This window comes from Artibeus jamaicensis, unplaced genomic scaffold (genome assembly GCF_021234435.1).
Source record: "Artibeus jamaicensis isolate MK-2021 breed Jamaican fruit bat unplaced genomic scaffold, CSHL_Jam_final scaffold_369, whole genome shotgun sequence".
NCBI lineage: Eukaryota > Metazoa > Chordata > Mammalia > Chiroptera > Phyllostomidae > Artibeus > Artibeus jamaicensis.
In genome coordinates, this window is record NW_026522042.1 from 27,131,599 (window position 1) to 27,154,372 (window position 22,774).

A 22,774-nucleotide genomic window follows, 5' to 3' on the forward strand; every position below is an offset into this window, starting at 1 on the left:
TGAGATTAAATTCACCCTGTGTGCATTTATTGGCCAGTACATCTGCCGTGTTACCCACCAGTGGCTCCTTTAACAGCCAAACCCATCTTTTCACCAGTTTATTGTCATTGTCCATCCGTGAGTCTTCCCAACTAAACCGAAAGCTACTTAAGAGGAGGTTCATTTTCATGTTAATCAGAAGCTCCTTGCCATCCATGTGACCCCCAAGAAATGTCTGTAGACAGGTGTCTGCAGGAGGCAAGGTGAGTTAGAATGGCATAGTATAGTCCCTGTGAGATGCCCATTTTAGCTGATGTGGACATACAGGAAGCGAGAGCTGAGAAGTTTCAGTTTACTTCTGTTACTAAGTTAAGTTATTGCCCAGGAAAATATTAAAGGTATAGTTGTGTTCTTTCAGCAATACCTTTGTCCATCATCGGCTTTGTGAATTTTACCTCGGGAGGCTGAGCTCTAGGATCTGTAGATAAAAAATGGAGTGGGACGTAAAGGACTCTCTGAGAAAAGAGGCCTGTCCCTCATCGGGGCTCAGTGTGTGACCACAGCTCAGGAGCTTCCTCCGTTTGGATGGAGAAATGGAGGTGCACTGTGCTTGAGAGGGGCAGGGTCTCGGAGGCCAGGCTTGATGGGAGGGAGACGACAAGGATCGCTCTGCCCTTCAAAGTGCTGGCCTGTTATGCCCCCCTCACAGAAATGTGAAATGAAGGGACATCTAACATGGGTTTTAATTTATTAGAAAAAGTATTTCATATTTGCAAATATACATTTGTGTATCATTTATAAAAACAGTCACTATTTTATTACGTATGAACTTTGTATACCATTAAAATGTCAGATGATGTTATTATATAGAAAATATTATAGAATTTTTAAAATAGAATTTTGTTTTATTCAAAAATGCAATGGAAGCCATATGATTTCTTTTTCTAGGTACAAATTTTATGTATATATTTTAATTCTTTGGATGCAAACAAGCAGGTTACAGCTTTTTTGACCCTTGTACCCAGCCATACTCTCAGGTGTAAGAGGCCGCATTCAGAAATGGGGCCCATTTTTATACTCAAATTAACTTCTGAAAGCTATGAACTTTCCTTTCTAAGACATGTAACTAGTAAAACAATAAAGTTCTGCCTTATTTCATTTTTATCCTGAGCTCATTTATTACCTGTGCTGGGCTTTTTTTTTCTTAAATATCTAAGACCCATATAATTTAAGTTGAAAATACTGAATCAAGTAAAAAAAATCAGTATTTTCATATAATTGAGCATCGTGGAAAAGGGAAACATCAATATAACATGAAAAATCAATTAACTCATCAGCTTAGTGTGAGCATCTTGTAATCCCATTTACACAGAGCTATGCAATAACTAGCTGTTAAATCAAAGCTTTCTTATAAAATTAATAGATAGCACTCATTAAGAACCTAGAAACAATATGTTTTACACACATCCTCTTATTTAATCCCCCCAAAAGGGTATATTACTACCTACATTTTTAAGGCCTGGAAACTCAAGGTCACACTACATTTAGAGTTGTCTCACACCATTTTCCTCCGGCAGCATCAGTAAGAATAGGAACAGAATCTTGACTGGATTGAAATCTGATCATTCTAGGAGAGAGTGTTTCATAGTTTTATTTTATATATTTCCCACTCAGTTAAATAAATCCAGAGTTTGTTTGAACCTCTTAAGAGGAGTATAAATGTGGACAAGCAAGGCAGCGATGCATCTGCTTCCGTGTTGCCAGGGTTTCCCTGGTCCGAGTCGGTTCGGTCACCCACTGAATGTGGTGGGAGTAAAACAGTAGAAGCTTTACAATGACAAGATTGGGCCTCACGTTGAAAGTCTGCTTTAAAGTTTAATCAGAAAGCATAGCTAAGTTGTAAACCCATCAGAGCACTGAATTGGAAGTCATCAGGGTTCTAGTTTGAAGACATTGATGAATGTGCGTGTTCGAGGTGACAAGTTGGAGGCAAAGGTTATTGGCCATGCTCACTTACCTGGCGGATGGGTAGGATAAAACCTGAACCCCCACACCAGGGGTTGTTCTGATTCACTGCATTAATAGGAGTGAGGCTGTTGGTGACTCTCTGAATCCTGTTTATTTTAGCTTAGCGGTAGATATTGGTGCCATGACTTACTTTCAGCTTTAGTGCACTGCAGTATGAAAGGCATGTTTTATTGAGCACCCCATAGGACCTGGGACTTCAAAATTGTCAGAGAAACGCTGAACAAGTAAACCAATATATTCACTCAGCACTTAGCATTTTACCTCAAAGGTAGGGAGACCCATTCCCATTCTCCTAGCAACTCCATCAGGTTTTCTTGGGAATCCCTCTATTCTAGTGGTTCTGACTGGTGTTAAAACCCATTCCTTCGAGGCGAGGCTAATATTTAGAATATCCTGTAGTCAAAAGAGTTCCAGAATGGGCTGTTAATGTTCAAATTATGGCTGCAGAGGCCAGACCAAGTTAATAAGGTCAATAATCAACAGAAAAACATTCCATTTCTTGGTCTTAAAGAGAATGTGTAATTGCAAAACAAAGCAAGTGATTTTCAATCTCAGTGATTTTCAATCTCCTTCATAAATCACTTTGGAATGCAATTTCAAAGCAGTATCACAAATGTTCAAATTGTCTAATTTCAATTTTTGAAAGTCTAGCTTATTTACCAAAATCAATGTTTGAGTGATCAACACTCAGCTCTCCGCCAAAGCTATGGTGATACGTCCATAGCCCACATTGCCCATTGTACCGGACTGAATAAACATCGTAATAAAACACTAGCTGTCGTGCATTTCCCTAACTAAAACCCTTGCAAGTCATTCTCCTGAGACCCTAGGGTGAGTTTGTGGGGCTGGACTGGAGGTAAGAGAGTGGAAGGTTTTTCCCAAGGACCCCAAGGCTGTTCTGGGCAGCGGCATGAGTCCATGCCTTGTTACTCCTTTTTCTGCCAGCAGCACTCTGCTCAACTACCCTGCGGGCCCTCTGCCCCGGTTTCTAACACTCTGAGTTACTATCTTTCCCTTCCTCCTGCAAGCCACCCTTGGCCTTTGTGTGGCTATTTGGAGGTGCCCCAATCAAAATACAGTTATTCTTTCACTGACATTTGTGTTATTCATTTGGGTTATTCTTTAAAGCATTCAGGATGTTTATTGTGTACCTGCTGTATGCCATGAGCTGATGTATCTGTTTGGGATTGAATAGTACAGAAAATAGGTCCCTGTCCTAAAAGAACTATTCTAGAATCAGTGATAGGGCCTTAGAAAATCAACACAGGGAGTCCATCCCATCATTTGTTAGAAGGTGGTGATTTCCAGGAGTAAATGAATGCAGATTAGGGGAAGTGGGATTCAGAGTGCAGTGTGGGGTGTGGCATAGGAGGTCTGTGGAGAAGGTGACATCTAGGCAAAGACAGGAATGAGGAGAGGGAGGCAGCTGTGCAGCCATGCATTTGCTCCTGACGAGGCGGCCTGGAGTGTAGACAACTGCAAGGAGGTCAGGGTTGTTAGAATGGGGTACAGGTTTCACAAGGGGATGAGAGACCCAGTCATTCATTTATGGGTTTTGTCTTTTACTCAGATTGAAAGGAGGAGCCAGTAGGGAATATTAAGCAGATGTACCACATGGCCTGACATATATGTTGACATATCCATTGTTCTGTCACATCACATATAATAATGCCCTACAGTGGGTTGCATGTAAGTCTGTTTCCTCCCATAAGATTGCCTCGCTGCCAGAGTGGAAACCTCCAAAATTCATCTCCACGCCCCAAGTAACTGATCCAGGGTTCACCAAGTGCTCATCAGGTTCCTCCAACCCCAGTTTTATTCTTTATAATCCTACTGCCAACGTCTGTGGGTGGGGAGACGTTAACGGAGCTGGCTGTCCTCCAGGCTCTGTCTGTTGTGCTTCCACTCACATGCAATTTCTTGAGGATTATGTGGAACGCAGAATGTAAAACTTCTGGCACAGAGGAGCCCCTCTAAAAATGCCGCTTTCTCCCCACGTCCAAACACGAAGTATCTCACCAAGTATTTTGTCATTTGAAAAAACAAAATATGAAAGGTATAAGAAAGTAGTACAGAAACCTAAAAATTTTTAAATGACTTTCCTGTTCTCCAGCAGAACCGAAGCATGTGCACATTCATAATCCCAGGGAAATGGCTGCGTGCTGCAGGAAGTTAAGAACTGTGTGAGAGTTCTGTAAGATAAAACTGAACCAGAGTGGACTCTCTAGAAAAGCAATAAGCTTTTCAAGGAGCAAAGTTGCCATTTCTTTTTGATCCGGCCTATCTAAATACTTTAAGTTGCACTGACTTCTGTGCCTTAGAAGTTCTCATTTATGCTAAAGCATATTTTATATATATATATAATTATATATAATATGTGTGTGTGTATATATATATATATATATATATATATATGCTGTCTGTCCACTTCTGCCAGAGGCTGATGTGTTCGTTGAGTTTGGAATATTGCTGATTGGTGCACTCTCACATCAGGCAGATATGAAGGTCAAGGGAATGAAGAACTCTGTGGGTGGAGAGACACAAACCCACGCAGTACAAAGGAGGAGCAAATCCCCAGTAAACACTGACTTATTGACTGTGGAATGATAGGGGTTATACAGACAACTAGTGTGACATCTCTCCAGTTTGCTTAATTATGACAGAAGTTGTTGACTTGTAAAGAGAAATGGTGCTAATGAACTTGGAAAACACAAAATTGAAGAGATATGTTTCCTGTACAATGTGTACCTTCTGCAGCATTTATAAGAGAAATCATGTCACTTTATATACTTTCCTTGGCATATTTGTGGGAAATTGGCAGTTTATTTGTTTTTAACAGAGTGTTCAGATGACTACCTATTGGAAATCCTTCTTTATTGTTCTGCTTTAAACTCTTCTCTCTCCATTTTTCTCTTTCCAGTATAAACATATTTAATCTGGCTTTAATAATTGAAACCTTTTTTTGTGGCAGGGAGGGTTGTGTGTATATTTTACTATAATATTCCTTGTTCTGAGCAAATATTTGAGTTACTGAAGTCATACTAAATGAGCATCTTGCTGAAATAAAAGTTTTATGTAATGTAGTTTTGCCAAAGCTCAGGTTTTTTAGAAAGCTTTGCCATCAAGAAATCCCTCCTCATATATTATTAGAGACCAATTTATTTAAGACACTTATGCCATCATTTTATTTTTTCTTCTAAATGTTCTTTCCACTGGAAGACCCTATTAATGGCCATACATAATGCTTTTCAGAATACTTATTTATAAGGATTCTAATTATACTTTTATTAAAGATAGGTCAGAGGGAAGGAAAGCCAGTGCCCAGGATGACTTATTGGCCCTGGGAAAATGGATCTGCCACTCCCTTCATTTAGTGCAGTGACAGGGACAGTGTGATCTGCAAGGTTTCCCTCACACTCGCTCCCACCTTTTTCATGATGTTGGAACCATCACACAAAGAGAAAGCGTTGAGGGTGGTCTCCATTATCACCTCCAAGATTGTAGCTCTCATGGTCTTTTGAATTGAGATGTTCTCAGCAGAGGAAGGAATTCCTTCCAGGTGCCTTGGTTTTTCAGTCATGTAAGTTTACCTCACTCTGGGCACTTTCAATGTCAGTACAATGTCACCACCAGGTAAGCCCAGCCCTTCTTTCCTCATCCCAGCAGCGATGACTCCAGGAACAGCGTGTGAACTGTGCACAGAGGCTGCCGTTTTACTTTGTTTCATATTAGTTTTTACCAAAGCTAGCACTCCTCAAGGGCATTGCTAGACAAGGCCCTTGATGATTTTCCTTGGCTCTTTCCAAAATCAAACATTTCTCACAGAACCAGGAGTTATTTTAAAGAGTGGCATTTCTTCTGAGGGCAATTTCAAAAATGAAGTAAAATTTGCGGAGCAATAACAGTACTGTTCAAGCACATTTGTCTCATCTCAGGGAGTAAGTTCAAGGGCCCAAAACTTATGTGGGGGTATAGACTCACTTTTTAATTGTATCATATTAACAGGACATTTCATACAATGCCTAGGAGAGATAGTCAGCATTGTGGAGTTGGTGATTTCTCATTTCCAGGTCGTGAGAGTGAATGTCTTTGTCCATATTCATGGGCAAGCCTAACTCATCTTAGCCTAGGAAAGCTCAACAGATTCTCAGACATTTTAATCAGCATGTGTAGGTGATATTACTAAGTCACGTTACCAATTTGTTCTGGCTTAGAAGTGGATTTCTTCAAAGATGGTATCTTAAAGCCAAGTGCTATTATTTCTTAGTATTTAAAAGGGACTCAGGCCTTTTAACTCATGGAAAGAACAGCCTTCCGTCCTTGTTTTGACTTTCCCACTGCCCCGTCAGCACTTATCTCTCTTCCTTTGCATCCCCTTAAGTGCCCAGCCCCATTCCTTCCTCACCAAACCCAATGCCTTGTTGGCATGTTGTGGCTCTTCTGTGGCCCTGGCCCGGTGGTTCCGCCTGTCTCTGAAACATGCTCACCAGCTTCACCTCTTAGGATGCTATTTTCCCAGAACCACTGTTCCCAGCAGTGACTTCAGTCACCACAGCCAGAACTGTCTACAAAGGGAAGACACTGGGAATTACTAGATTGGCTGATCTCTAGTAATTCCAAAAACTGACAGGTGATGAATATAGCTGATGGGGAACAAACTATTTACCCCAAGTCATTAAGCTTCCCCCAGGGAAGCCACAGGGACTCTAGGTCCCCATTCCTGACACTGTGGGCCTGGCTGCCTAGCACTCTGGGAAAATATCCTTATGACCCATAGTTAGGGACCTGGCTGACAATTTCAGGAATGTTGGCAGGTCTAAATGCACCTTCACAAGGACTGATGGTAAATCATGGGCCTGCTTTCTAAAATGCAGTTCCGCCCAGTGACACAGCGTACCCATGATTGAAGGTCAAGGTTCCGCAGAGACCGGCCCGTCAAGGCTCTTGTTAACTGGCTGCAAACAGTGGGGTTTTGTGTTTGTTTCTTTGTTTGTGTTCTACGCTGCCAAATCCCCAAAGAATGAAGATTATGTAAGATTTCAAGCTCAAAGAATAGTTTCAATCACCCCATGCCATATCTACCCCCTTTACAGAAGATACAACATGAAGGGATCTGGAAACAGCTCAGCTCTGTACGGAAGCTGATGCCACATTCTGGTCCAAGAGTGCCAACACTTCAGGGGCGCAGACTCTCAGAAAAAGCAGTGTCATTAGTGAGAGCCAGATAGTTTTCTGTACAAACAAAAATACAACAATGATAGATCTCCAAAGTACTGTCGAGGTGAAACACTCCATGTAGGAGGATTACAGGGAGACCGTCACAGACATCTCCTTATTTGTACATGGAATATAGCGGGCTCTTATGAACAGTTTATTGACTTAATGAGTGAATTAATGCATGGAAGTTGAGAACTGTTAGTTAATAGGAATAATGTAAATATGGCCTGAAGTTCCATTTCAGTGTTTTTTCCACTAGACTTTGAAAATATGCCTGCCCATAAACACTTTTATAAAATAGGTATAAATGCATTCCACATGTACACAGGAGGACTCAGGGTACCTAGTATGTACATACAAACATACAATATAAAAATCACAATGGTAGTGTATCCTAAATCTGATCTATCTGAAACTTATATGTAAACTATAATGCAGATGGAATATTTAATTTATCAGTGTTTTGTGGAGTTATGTATATTGCTTGTGTCTCATTAAAACACAATTCCTACATTTTTTAAAAATTTAGATATAATCTACATAAGGCATCCATAGAAATTGGAAGTAGTATTTTTCTTTTTTGTCTCGATGAATTTCCCATAATGGGAAGCAAGGAAGGAATGACATTTGATGTGCACAAAACTCGGCCTGCCAGGGGCTCTTCAGTCTGAGCACCCACCTGACAGTGTTCTGCTTGTCAACTTTCCATAGACAGACCCCCCCCCCCACTCTGGAGAGGGGGGCCTGATGCACAAAGCAGGCCTTCAAAGGGCTGGAAATAAAAACACCGGCAGGAGCTGGTCCTGTCAAAAGCCCATCCTGAGATCCAGGACGGTATCAGGGCCCAATCTTCTCCAAACAGATTGAAAATTTCTCATATTTTTCTTTTTCTTTTAAAGGTGTCATCATCAATGAAAATATTATTTCAATTGTCATTGTTTGTACACACACACATTTCCAAATATACTTAGGGAAGAAGGGTGTGCTAGTCTGTTTTTTTTTAAGTGAAATTTTGCAATTCTAACTTTAAAATTGGATTTACAGTTCTATAGTATTAACACACTTTGAGATTCCATGACAGTAAAGTGGATGAAATTCTGTGTGTGCTAAAGTGAGTTTACACTGTGTTCAGTCCATTGGCCGCGGCAGTAAGAAGCCATCCTATGAAGTGTGCAGGAGGCTTAGGTGGAGACTCTCCTGTCCCTAAATGGCAGAGAATCATTCAACAAAATCACTTAATGGAAAAAACCATAAACACAAGAATGAAACAAGCTCCCAAAAGACTACTGGTTTGTCTAACTGACACTAAAAACATATTTCTCAGTTTAGCCCAAGAACCATTTTTAGACACTTACTGCCCCATAGGACATCAAATGGAGTATGATTTCCCTGGATTATTTATTGTAAACTGCAGAAGGCCTTATGCGACTATTCTGTCCAGTCGGGTGGCCACTAGCTGCGTTTGCCTATATAAATTCAACCCCATTCAAATTGGGTGAGATCAGACTGGGCGCGTTAAACCCCAGTGCCCATTTCAAGTGCCCAACAGGCCACTGTGTCTGCGGGCTACTATGTTAGACAGTGAATATCTTAAACGCTTCCCCGTGGACAATCATTCTGAAAGACTATATAAAATGTCATTGGTTATGTGTTTCTCTTTTCACGTAAAATATTATTGGTCAAATTTCACCAAGATGTTACAATATTTAGAAATATGTTTCATTGGTTGCTGTTGCCTGTCAAAATAGCTGGAGCTAGTGTGGCAGTTTTCAAACTTCGGGAGATTTGGGACCATTTAACAAGCCTTATTAGACACTAGAATTCAGCAGAGTTAGCATTCCTGAGACTGGAAGTTCCAACCAATGAAAAGAGAAGCATTTGCAAAATTTATTCAAGGTTTCCCGAGGATCCGTGTCATTCTAACATTTCAATTTAAATATTAAAATAGTATATAATATCGGTATATTTTAGTACTTATTTTAAATACTTAAGCGTTTATTTTACTAGGAATTACACTACTTGGTAATAGCATCATTAATGTCTTCTAGGGTTATTAATATTGCATATGCAAACCATAAGAAAAAGTGTTTGTTCTCTTGTAAGCAGGGGGTTCTCCGTATACCCTCTAGGATTCTTTCTCCTTGTACTCCTGTGACAGGACTTTACAGAAGTTCCGGTCCCAGGCTTTTCTGTCTCGTGCCAGCTGGGTTCTGTGCTGATTAACGTTTCTCAGGTCCCAGGAGAGCTGCAGAGGAAAGTGAAGGAAGGAGGTGACTATTGTACCTTAGCAAGTGGTTCTCACACCAGCAGCATCTGCCTCCCTCAGAGACTGTTAGAAATGCAGGTGCTCGGGCCCACCCCAGGCCCCTGAGTCTCCATCTCTTCTAGGTCAGTGGCTTGCATACTTTAGAGAGCACCATAAACCCCTGAAAACTTATTAAAACACATGCAGGCTCCTCCCTCAGAGTTAGTGACTTAGTAAAGGTGGGGTGATGCTGCTGATGGTCTGAATGCTACCTGCTGGAACAACCGACCACATTTGGAAAACCACTGCTCTAGGGATAACTCGTTCTCACATTCGTTTGCACATTGGAATCACCTGGTGAGCTTCCAAAAGCCTGGCGGTTGAGTTTCACCTCCAGAGATTCTGAGTTAAATGGCTAATGTACAGCATGGATACTGAGACTTTTTCAAAAGCTCCCCTGATGATTATAACATGCAGCCAGTTTGAGAAGCCCAGTTTGTACATTTCATGCTCAGAACTTCTATCAGGAGGAAAGCAAAATTGGATCCAAGCACTCCCAGGACTCTAGAAGCTGCTGGGATATGTCTCTGGAGTTCAGGGTAAGCTTAGCGGTTCTGCACATTTTCTCCACCATTCTCCACGCATGCGCGTGCGCACACACGCACACACACACCCCTCATTGCCAAAGACTTGGGACAAGCTTTATTAACAATTCTGTTCATTCATTCTGTAAACACTCTTGGCATCCCTGCTATGAATCAGGTTTTGCTTTAGTTTCTGGAGGCACATCATTGAATAAATCATGGAGCTTACATTTACTTTCCCTCCTAATATTAAACTCAGAATAATTGCTCTTCGGTGTTAGAGGAGAACTAGAACTGAACAGTGAACTGGTAAATACAGATTTTATTCAGAAATAAACATTGCAATAGGGAGAAAAAAGAGACCTCAGTAAAGAATGGGCTCAATTCCAAATACAACAACCAAAAGTGGGAATTTATATCTGAGGACCAGGATGCGGTCAGTGGCCAAAACATTACTAAGAGGAGACATCGGGACGAAGGGGTCTCTGTACAGGGACCTCTCGGGACTCTTGCTGAAGGGAGACCTGGTGATGAGACCTCAGGGAGAGAGGGATGGTGGCAGATGAGGAACTCCATTAGATACAGAGGGTGATTAGACATGAGGGGTGGGGTATCTGGCTGAATGCACTTAGCAGGAGTCTTGCTAAAACTGTACAGTGCAGAGATAAACACGGAAGTCTAAAAATCAGGGCCTAGTTCACCACAGTTCAAAGGGGCCTGACCCTCAGAGTTTGGTCAAGGAGAGAATCTTTGGCGGGGGCGGTGAAGAGGGAGAAAGGAGAAGAGGGAGAGATACTTACACACATGCAAATATATAAAATAGGTACATTACATATAAATAAATATACAGACACCCCTCACATGGAGAATGTCTTTCAACAGTTTGAGCCCCTGTCTTTCCAGGCTGCTCTGAGCAGAGGATTGTGACGCTACTCAATTAACTCCCTCAGATTTTCACATGAACCTGACATCCCAGATAAAATTTGGAATGCTGTGGGTGTGCGGATGAAAGTGCCCAGTCTGTTATTTGCCAATTGCCATTCTAAAATGGGTGGAGAGGCATAATTGAAACTTTTAATGGATAGCATCTGTTCAGTCTCTCTCCCCATTCCCTTCATCGCATCAGCTTCCTCCTCCCCACCCAATTCCCATCCCTCATCTCCAAACCTTCCTTCCCCACGTCTCTGTTTCTGAGTCTAATCCTACCCCTTTCCACACCATTCTGCTCTCAAAAACCCTTCTGCTCCTCTGGGAAAGCCTGGGAGATCCCAGATCTCCTTCCCAGAAGAGGCTGACAATGTAGTGTTTTCACTGGAATGCAAATTTGTCTCTGGATATGATTCAAGGACAGTGCTTCCCCTCCAACTGTCTCCGCCCCGGCCCTTGTTGTCTTCTGTGTTCTTGTAAATAAATGAGAGGCAACTGGCTTTCAATTGGAAGACACAGCTGCAGGGGGCTCTTAAAAGCCAGCTAAAGAAAGAGAAGCTGGGAGATTTGGAGCCCAGCATTAAAATCTAGAAGAGGGAAGCTTTTTAAGTCTTTTCACTTACAACTACTCCGATTCCCTCTAGAAATTCTTTTTAAAAGAATAACACTGAAAGACCACATATATTTATTCCAAAGCGGTATTTTCCCCTCCTTTTCACTTTTTTGCTCCAAAAAGCAGAATCAGCGGAACAATAGCATGGAATAAACTCTAGGAAGTATGTTAATTCTTGCAGCTTGGCCAATTTTGGAGGTAGAAACTGTATCCAGCGACCTGACTGTGGGGGCAGAGGGGAACGATTTAATATCTGGATTACTTATTAAAACCAGCAGATCGTGATTGCTATCAAGTAGATCGAGGTGGCCCTGCCGGGTGGCCTTTTAAAATCTTTCTGCGACTGATGGGATGCCTCTGCTATTCCAGAAACACCCTAGCTATGTAAGCAGAATACTGTCCCATTTTCCAGACGTGATGCCCATCCCACTGTCAGGCGGTCTTTGCTAGTCGGTTTTTTTCTTCCCCAGAAACACCTGCCTGAGAAGCTGAAGGGGCACCTCCGTCTGGATCCCACGCGCCGTTGCGCGCTCCGCCGGCGGAGCGCCCGGTTTCCCTCCCTCGCCGGGCGGGGCCCGCGCTGGGCGGGCGGGGCGCTGTGCTTCCCCCGGCTAAACGCGCGTGTTCTCTGCTCTCCCGCGCACAGGGCACCACGAGCCGAGCGGGGCACCTGCCAGGGCCCGAGCCCGCGCCGCCGCCGCCACCGCCGCCGCGGGAGCCGTTCGCGCCCAGCCTGGGCAGCGCCTTCCACCTGCCCGACGCGCCGCCCGCCGCCGCCGCCGCGGCGCTCTACTACTCTAGCTCCACGCTGCCCGCGCCGCCACGCGGGGGCTCCCCGCTGGCCGCCTCGCAGGGCGGCTCGCCCACCAAGCTGCAGCGCGGAGGCTCAGCCCCCGAGGGCGCCGCCTACGCCGCGCCGCGCGGCTCCTCGCCCAAGCAGTCTCCCAGCCGCCTGGCCAAGTCCTACAGCACCAGCTCGCCCATCAACATCGTCGTGTCCTCGGCCGGCCTGTCCCCGATCCGCGTGACCTCGCCCCCCACCGTGCAGTCCACCATCTCCTCCTCGCCCATCCACCAGCTGAGCTCCACCATCGGCACTTACGCCACCCTGTCGCCCACCAAGCGCCTGGTCCACGCGTCCGAGCAGTACAGCAAGCACTCGCAGGAGTTGTATGCAACCGCCACCCTCCAGAGGCCGGGCAGCCTGGCAGGTAAACGGCTCGCTGCCCACCTTCCCTGGCTCCGCCACGGGGGCACCTGGGCGCGTTGTGGGGGGCTGGCTGGAGGCAACAGCTGGGCTTGAGCAAAACTCGGGCTGGGCTTGTCTGTGGGCCAGGGTCCAGCATCTGCAGGACATGTTAGTGTCCAAACTAAAATATACCACTTCCTTCTTAAAAGTAATGCAGTCCCTCAAACTCTAATTCCTCCCCCATCAGAAGACTGACATTAGTAAAATTAAGTCAAATTTAATATAGAATCACATAGACCTGTTGATTGTGTCCAGAAAAAAGACCAAAGTAAATATCACTATATTTATGATTACATATTGTTAACCACACTCAGTTGTAGAAGAAAGTAATGGATTTTCCCCAAAGTAGACATTCAATTAATGTAGCTTTCAATAGTAGTGAAAAAAGTAACCAATCATGAATTGCCTTGACATTTTACTACTTTATTATGACGGGAATTTATTGTATTTTGTTTAAATTTAGTTAATGAGAAAAGTGAAGGACTCCTCACACCTGTCATTGACTTTATGTACATTCGAACAATGAAGGAAAAGTAACAGTAATGAAGTGCCTTGGATCTGTTACCTGCTTATTACGGTGGGGCTGGGCTGGACTGGGGCTGGGAGAAGCAACCTGCTGGTGCCTCGGTCGGTGGTACCGTAGGTTCAGCTACACAGGACACAATGATTGAAAGACTAATGTGCTGTCTCCTAAAACACCTGAAAACTATCCCGGATTGATTGGCAACGTTTTTCTTCTTATGAAAGTATTAGGTAATTGTGACATTCTAGTAGCAGATGCCATGCTCACAGGTTTACTTTTTTGACATAAACAGATGACTGTGAAGATAAGTAGGATAAAAAAAGGAACTTGCACACTGGAGGTGAGGGTTCAAGGGTTCATCTCTTTCATTCAGCACAGTATTTGCTGGAGGGAACCTGCCCCACACAACAGGGTGCAGGCTGGAACTCTGTTGCCCCCAAGTTACGCTAGGTGTGTTTACTGAAATGAACACAGTGTTCTCTCTCATTCACTTTGTCTTTAAGAGAATTTTTGAGGTAGATCGTTATTAATGCCACCCTGGTACTGGTTCCAAAGTATCTGTAAGGAAAGGACTGAGAGGCATTCTGGTTGAAAGAGAGGGTTGGGAAACATGTGTGGAAACTTTGTTTGATGAGTTTACAAATTACAAGATCATGTCAAAGAATGGGGAACAGGTGGAGCTTGTGGGATAGTAAAGCACCGTGACACTTTTCCAGCCACTGCACAAAAGAGGAAACTGATCCCAGAGAGTCCAGGTGACTTGCCAATGTCATTTCGTCACTGACACAGACTGGGGACAGAACCAGGAGTCTTAGTTTTCAGCTCTTTGTCCCACTGCTAAACCTGTGCATGTTCCACTGCATCATTTTAGTAAAAATCGGTAGTGCCAATCTGGGAGAGAGAGGGTGGGTGTGCCATTGGAGCTGAGACAGAACCCCACATCTCCTTATAACACTGAATTTATTAGGAACAGGTCATGAAAGTAGATATGTTGTGGAAACTGCTTGCACTCTAGTATCTGAAATGGGTGTTTCTGAGGGTTTGATGTGATATGTGTGTGTATGGGTGTTGGGGGAGGGCGGTGTAGACTAGACGGCTTTGGCCAGAAAGAGAACCACAGTTGGTCAGCACAGTCCCTTCTGCCTCCACTTTGATCCCTGTTTCCATCTGTTCTTTAAATCCTCTGACCATATTTCATTTTTTTGCCCCCTGGTGAAAAAAATCAACTTGCCATTGAATAAAATTTTTAATTTTAGAGTGACAATGAACACTTTTAATATTTGAATTATTTTGTTTAAAATTCACGCATTTAAATATTCATTTAAGATTCTTTTCATGCAGATTGCTGCTGGCAGTTTTTGAGTCTAAAATCCAGGGTGGGGCAAAGGTGTGTTTACAGTTGTAAGGAGGTGAAACAGCTTATGCTTGTATTATTATTAATTATTGTATTATTTCCCATATGAACAACTGCAAATCTACTTTTCCCCCTACCCTTTATTTTATAACTCCATATAAATGCTTCGTATGCCCCATTTAGAAATGAGAACTGTGGCCCAGGAAGGGCGTGGGCACAGACGCTAGGGTCTGTGGGAGATCAGGAATATTGGGGCTCCTTGGCTTTCTTTCCACCTAAATCTGGGAGTGTGTTGCCATTCCAGGCACCATCAACTTGGGGGCCACCTGGTTTACTAGTTGAAAATACAGATAAAGTCAGGACTGAAAAACAGCTTTTGGATTTTCAAGGCTGTGATTTTGGAGATTTGTCACTAATAACTAGGGTGCGTGAATAGGAGATAGGTAGTGACTTTCACTTTTAAATGAATTAATTCATTTAATAGTTGTTGATTAAGCACCTCGGATTCACTGGCACTGATTTAGAGCTTAGGGATACAGGAACAATCAATATTCACCAGTATCTCTGGCCTGGTTTCAAATGGAGAAGACAGAAAATCATCAGGGTAAACACTTTTGATAGAGTGGCCAGGGAAAGCTCTAACTGGGAGGTAACTTTGGATCAGTCATCAGGGAATCAGGGAGCTGGCCATGTGGACATCTAGGGAAAGGTGTTCTGAAAAGAAGGAACCACAAGTGCAAGGCTGGTAAGTTGAGATGTATTTGAGATGTGCACAGAACTGCAAGGACACCATTGCAGGTGAGTCAGAGAGAAAGAGGAAAAAGAAATGACATGAGGTCAGTGAAGTGACCAGTGAGGGAGCGTCTTGTAAGTCTTGATGAGGACTTGGGGACACTGGCTGTGCCAAATCTATGGGAACCATTGAAGATTTCAGCACAGGAGTGATACAATCTGACTTAACTTCTAACAGCCTCAGCCTGCGTGCTGTGTGGAGAAACACTGTAGGGGGTCAAGGGCGAAAACATAAGTTGGAAGGTTATTGCAGTAATCTAAGCTACAGATGATTTACGGCATGGGCCAGGATGGTGGCATGATACATCATGAAAAGTAGTTTAATTCTGGATGTATATATGGTAGAGCTGACTGGATTTTATCTGGACTGGGAAATGATGATAAAATAAAGAGGACTCAAGGATGTCACCCACCCAACAACCAGAAGAATGGAGTCATCACTGACTGATGATATGGGGTGTGCTAGAAAGGGATCTGGTTGGGTTTGGGGACAATGATTAATATTGAGATCTTGGATTTGGACATGTGGCATCTGTCGCATCAAAGTGCATATGTGAAATACACAGCTGGATATGTAAGTCAGTTCAGGGGAGCTCAGGCTGGAGATAAAAATTAGGAAGTCATCCCCAGGTAGAGGCATGTAAGGGCACGAGTCTAGAAGAAATTACCAAGGAAGTAAGTATTGGGAGATCATCTCCTGGTGAGCCCTGGTGCTTCCCACAAATGTGGAAGTCTGGTAGTTGAGAAGGCACCAGCCCAAGAAACAGATAAGCCAGAAGCATAGGTCAGTGTCATTTCTGAGAAGCCGAGAGCACAGCTTACATTAAGGTAGATTGATAAACTGTGTCCAGCACGATTAAAAAGTCAAGACAAAGGAAGACTGTTTGATGGCATTTGTTTAGTGGAGAGCACTCACTGGCGACATTGAAATAGTTTCAGCGGAGGGTAGTGGTAAAACCTTACTGGAAGGGAGGGTCCAAGAGAGACTGAGAGAAAAACTAGAGGCCGTGAACATGCACAGTTTCAAGAAGTGGTTGTTGTGTAGCTACAAGTGTTTCCAAACTTTGAAAAGTTCTGTGTGAGGACAGCAGGTCATCAGTTGTGCAGACACTTGGTGAGGAGCAAGTCTAAAGTTGGCCAGCGATCTGAGTGTCCCAGAGAGTGTCCCACCTCTCTGGGAAAACACCACGCCTTGAATGACACCTAGAACAGCAGTATGATTTCTTAGATGCTAAGTCATGAGACTCCAAAGATTTCTTAGAATATTATCTTTCTTTTTTTAAATTGTGTCTCCTCTCACTGGAGTTTGGTGCCTGAGTGGAACCCCAGCTCTCCTTGTTGGAGGTCCCTGACTTGTCCGCTTGAAGTGGTTTCCTCATGTAGGTTTTCACAATAATACTTATCTACTCTCCTAATTTCAGACATAAAGAAGGAAATGTATATAAAATACTAGTACATTGGCTGGCTCAGTAAAAGTTAACTCGTATTACCAAATAATCCCTATCACACTAATTCGGATGTGTAAGGAAGTCATTTGTTTTGACTTTAGACACAAAATATGTTCTTTGAGTCCCAAACCACGTCAGTCCCTGTGTTGGGCATACAAAGAGGAGTGAGGGGTGATCCTTGCCCTCAGAAGACCTCACTGGTGACGGATAGAAGCATGGACAATGTGCAGTCCAGTGCCCGGGTGAGACAAGTTGGTTCTGTGGGAGCTACCCAAGGGGCATGTAAACAGTGGAGATCGGCCATGCGCTGTGAATGCTTCCTAGCGGCAATGGCCCCAGCAGAGCTAAGCAGTACAGATGGAACTAGTAAGAAATGGGAGCTGGAACAAGTCAACGAGTAGAGTAGGGGTGTGGTGAGATGGGGTGTGGGCAGGGGTGCACATGACCAGCATACCAGGCTTTCCTGAGGCAGAAATGAGTGATGGGGTGGGGATGGGGGTGGGGATAAGGGAGTGACAAAGAGCTTGTACTTGCATCCTTCCAGCTGAAGGCTCACCTGATCATGTTGACATGCTAGAAACTTCATTCTGGGGGGCTGTGCGGAGAAGGGATTTTCAATGGAAAAGTAGGCAGAGAAACAGCTAGGAAGCCACTGGAAAAGTCCTTGCCTTCTCCCAGACCTAGTTATTAAAACTGTCACCCACTTATGAGACAATTCAAAAATGATCACTCGTAAGTAGTACAGGAAGAAGGCTAAATAAATGATATAAGTAGTTTTGACATTTTTCTCCTGAAAGATAGGTTGCTTAATTTTATTTTTTATCATTTAAAAGTTAAATGTGTTCATTTTATTCATGATGAATAAGATTAGGTTTAAAAATAACATATTGTGGTATAAAGCATTTGCAAATGCCAGGCATTCTGCCTGACACTTGGCAAACTGTATCTCTTCCTCTCCAGCAACATAGTGTGTTAGGTACAATTTTCACAACCATGCTATAGATTCAGAAATTGAGGCTTGTCAACGATAATTTTGTTGCCCAAAGTCACATGGCCAGAATGAAAGAGATGTGATTTGAATGCAGACAACTTTGTGTTAAGTTTCTCTAGACTCTTAAATATATACAGTATTTGGGTATGGGTAGCATATTTTTATGTTATTGAAGAAAATGGCAGGAATATAAAAAGGAAACACAAGGTTTCAACTTTTGTAAATGACTAAAGATTTTAAAGAAAGCAAGAATATCTCAAAAACTTGTCAACATTCTACGGAATGACTTTATATTACCAATTATTGTTCACTTTTGTAAGGAAGATAAGATAATCCTTCCATGTTCTGTTTTTGAGCATAATTAATCCTGTTAAAAATAGAAATCTGAGTTGTAAATATGTATTCAAGTTAAGTCAAACATCACAAGCATATTTTGAGGCAAAAGTGAATTGGATTAAATGTAGATCCTTAACCAACAATTGCAGCAAAAAAAACTGACTAACGTGGAGAGGAACTTAGTCAAGGCATGTCCACCTTGTCCCCCTGCCAGATGGACATAAAACCCAGTATTTTGAGAGGACTGCATGCTATAAACCTCACATTTCACATATTTGGAGATTTCCAATCCATTCCCTGACCTGCTAATGCTTCCAGGTACACCTGCTATAAGAAAGGGAAAAAAAAAAGCCTAATCCTAGATAAAAGCATTCTGATCTCTGCTGTCAGGTTCTCAAAGGAAACATGAAGCCTCCTCAGATAATGAGCTGGTTTGGTTAATACCCCTCACTTGAGATAGAGTCAAAATGCAACAGGATACCTGACCACCGGCTTCTTTAAACTGCGTTTCCTGAAGGTGAGCTTTGCATGCAGAACAAAAACACTTGGTCGGTTCTTGTGAATCTCCTGTTCACCCATAAGTTAAAAAAAAAAAAAAAAAAAAAGAAAAGAATTTCTAGTTTAGGTTTACTAATTAGAGTGTGATCAGCCTGTGAAATCAACCGACATTTAATTTCAAAGATTGGTAAAGTTCACTCTCCACTGAATTCACGGGGTTTTTGAAGCTGCACCCTCCTCCCTTGATCACAGAAGCTCCAGTGCATTTCGCTCTGGCCTGGCCCCTCAGCCCCAGCGCCCTCTTCGGATGTGTTCTCTCTCTGAGATCCCAGCCCAGGCCACCTTCTAGGTCAGCAAGCTTGCAGGTGATTCCCACACCTTGACCATTCCTGCTTTCACCATCAACATGACTGTTCTGCCCCGGCCGGCTGGCACGTTGGTTGGAGCATTGGCCCATACACCTAAAGGTTGCAGGTTTGATCCCCGGTCAGGTTCATACCAGGTTTTGGGTTCAGTTCTCTGGTTGGGGTATGTATGGGAGGCAACACACTGATGCTTTCCTCTCTCTCTTTCTCCCTCCCTCTCTCTCTAAAATCATTAAAACATACCCTCAGGTAAAGATTTTTTTCAGTGACTATTCTTTCAGCCACAGACACCCTGGGATTCTGGGACCCCATTTCATAGCAGAGAACCCTCATCCAAGTAGCCCCATGGACACCCCTGGTCTCCAGGCTTTGCCTCCGAGAGGGTGGATACCAAAATCTCATCAGAATACCTCCTCTTCATTTGCTGACCCCTGTATGACAACCTCCATCTGCTTAGAGACCCAGAACTCCCAGAAATGGCCATGGGGTGTTCCTTTGTAACGTCACTGTATGCACCATCCCATCACACTTATATTGGTATCTGACTTCTCTCCAGTTGTGTCTGGGTCAAACAGTAGCAGTGAGAGACTGTTTTAATATCCCATTACTGTGAGCTGGCGGCTGGCTCTGAAACTCAGTATCTGGGATGCTAGGTGGCCCCGAAGGCCTTCCTAATGTCTTTCTTTTTTCGGTGATTCACAAAAATTAGTCCCTTTCCTACCTATGACATGGCAACCTTGCTAATTAAAATGGAATGAACAGGTTTTTGTTTTGTTTTAGTAGGAAAGTGGCATCTTTATGTAGAATTCTATTAAAGCTTTTTGTAATGTTATTGATACTTACATGATTTTGATCCTGCTTAACTAGGAAATGTAAATTTAAAATATGAAACTCTATTTTGAACAAGAGTTTAAAGGTGGCATACTCTGACCACTCATTTGCTGTCCCTATGTCTCAGACCCCTTGAAAAATCACATAGAGAACTACAACAGCAAATGATGTCCCAAAAGAGACCAGAACACAGAGACTAGAGGCCGGTGGGTGGGTGTCACCAACAAGTAAGCCTTTTTAGGAATTTTCTAGAAAGTAAAGTAAATAGGAGCAATAAGCAATTAAAATGTGGACGTTTCTCCCAAGAATCTGCTCTGCCAGCACTGCGGAGGTAGATTGGCTGTCTTCAGTGAATTCTTGGGCAGGCTCAAGGGTCAGAGTTGGACTGAGGAGCTGGGGAGACAGAGGCCTAACAGTGAAGAGATCCATTGAAAGTCAGGGCTCGAGGCATTTCTTAGTTGGCTGCCTCCTCCCACTCACATCCCCTCTCCTACCAACATGTTACCACAAAGCCAGTGCCTACTCCAAGGTCAAGAATACGAGCTGAAGGAACTGAACCAATGGAGACATTGGGCCTGTGGCCTAGACCCAGTTTAGTTCCCACAGGCCTGTGGGGCAGGGAGCTGGCAGGGGCTCCTCCCCTGAGCTTGTCCCCCTGAAGGAAAGTACCAGCCTGGATGCCCCGCCCTCTCCTCACGAATCTTCTTTGGGGACACGTGGTGGGAAAGAGTTCTGTGTAGATGGTAGCAGAAGAGATTGCTGCTGGGTTTTCCTATCTCAAGATGATAAATTAACAAGCATTACTGAGGAATTGGGAAGAATGAGAAGCATAAAAAAAGAGTAAACTGTCTCTCAGCAGAAACAGATAATTTACCAGAAAAGAGATGAAAAGAAACTAGAATAACTTCAGGTTAAGTTCTAAAAAGATTTAAGATCTTATGTGTATTAAGTAAAAACTATATGATATACGAAAGGATCGAAGAACCAGAAAATGTTTCTAGGCCACAAAAATATAACTACCCAAAATAAAGATTTGATAGGATGACTGGATAATAGTCAAGAAATCCCTGGGAAAGGAGAACAAAGCGAGGCGGGGCTGAGACAGAAAAGCTCAAAACAATGCAGCAAGAGCCTTGAAAGACAAATCCAGGGCATCTAACTATTACTAGAGTGCAGGAAAGAGATTGGAGAGAAGAAAGTCATCGGTGAAGTAATACAGAAAAATTCCTCAGAGCCAAGAGACCTGTGCCTTCATAGGAAATACCCTATGCTTGGAGTCAACAATAATTCGTATTATACATCATGAAATTTTAAAATGCCAACATAGAAAGAACCTGATGCCCCTGGGGAGAAATAAAGCAGATGCCATCTGACTTGCAGTAGTGATATTGGATGATAAAGAACAATCCAGGGATGCTGGGGTAAAATATTGTTCAACCTAGAATCTATATGTAGCCAAATTATCCATCATCATAAAGGGAGGAGCACATATTTTCAAACTTCCAAATACTCATAAAAATCTATCTCCTGTGCACTCTTTCCTGGAAAGTTACAGCACTTGAGGATGTATTCAACTAAATAAGGGCATAAAATAAAAGAAACATGATGCCCAGGAAGCAGTGGACACTAGAACGAAGTTCCAGGGCAATGACAAGCAGTCCCAGGTGCGGGCGGGAGGAGGGTGGTAGGGAGAGAGTGGGGCAGTGGGCTAGCCAGCAAGGAAAGGTGGGACCCAACACGAAAAGTCCACAGTCATGAAAGTAGGTGTAAGTCCCAAAGAATCTAGGTAATTTTAGTGTCTGAGGATGAAACAAGTAATGGAATGAGTAAGAATGATTAAGGAGGGAGGGAGCCTTGTGCATATCTGGGGAAGAATATCCCAGGCGGAGGGAACAGCCAGTACAAGGCCCTAAGCTGATCATTCTTGGCCTCTTTGGGGAACAAAATGGGGCTTCTCTGAGACTGTGTATCTTCTCGTGGGGATAACAATTATACAGAGTCATCACAAAGATCATATGAGACTGAGATTGTGCCTACCCATTTTTACTATTGTGCTCACACATTAAGATGGCTCAGTAAACTGTAACTATTGTTACTGTGGAGACTCATATCAGCCAGGCTGTATTGGGAATTCAGAGAAGACTCCAGGGATCTTGCTGGTTTGGAAGGAGGATGGGAGAGACAGTCATTCAGAAGTAGCTGTAATACCATGTAGTTAGGGTATGAGCTGTGAGAGGGGACCAAGGGCTGGGGGAGGCACATCCAGGTAGGAGCCCGAGGGAAGGATTCTTAACAGAGGCAGCATTTGAGGTTGGTTTGAACTAAGTGCAAATGTGACAGGTGCAAAGAAGAGTATAGGTCAGGAGGAACAGAGTCCATATTAGTGATGATAAGTGTCCTTTGCTGCTATGAGTCCTGGGGACGTGGGAACATACACGAGATGAGGCTGCATGTGTTCTGAGGGATGCTCTCCTCAACTGACTCTGAAGAGGTGTGACCACATTCAGGATGCATTGCAGAGACAGCGATGGTTTTCCTGAGCAGAGGTTTGAATTCATTTTTTTTTATCATAAAGGACACTGAGATTTTCCTTTGAAAGAACAACTTCTCTAGAAGGCCCTTATGCCTCTTTTCAGTTGGGATTAGAATCCCAGGTGTACGTAAAAGAAAATTCGAGACATTAGAGACTGGAGCCAAGATGAGGGTGTGTGACAAATGTGAAGAGAAACAAATTAACACGGACCCAGGTCTGGGTCCCCGTAAATGAACCAACTCACAGGCTATTCCCTTTTAC

The 22,774-nt window shown here is 43.3% G+C and overlaps 1 protein-coding gene across 1 annotated transcript in view; it reads left to right on the top strand.

Annotated features, from left to right (window-relative positions):
* CTNND2 (catenin delta 2) overlaps positions 1 to 22,774 on the top strand; it is an 841,098-nt gene that overhangs the window by 445,621 nt on the left and 372,703 nt on the right. The window contains exon 7 of the mRNA XM_053657171.1: positions 12,240 to 12,804. Within this exon, the coding sequence (XP_053513146.1) occupies positions 12,240 to 12,804 (565 nt within the window). The remainder of the gene's footprint in view (positions 1 to 12,239; positions 12,805 to 22,774) is intronic.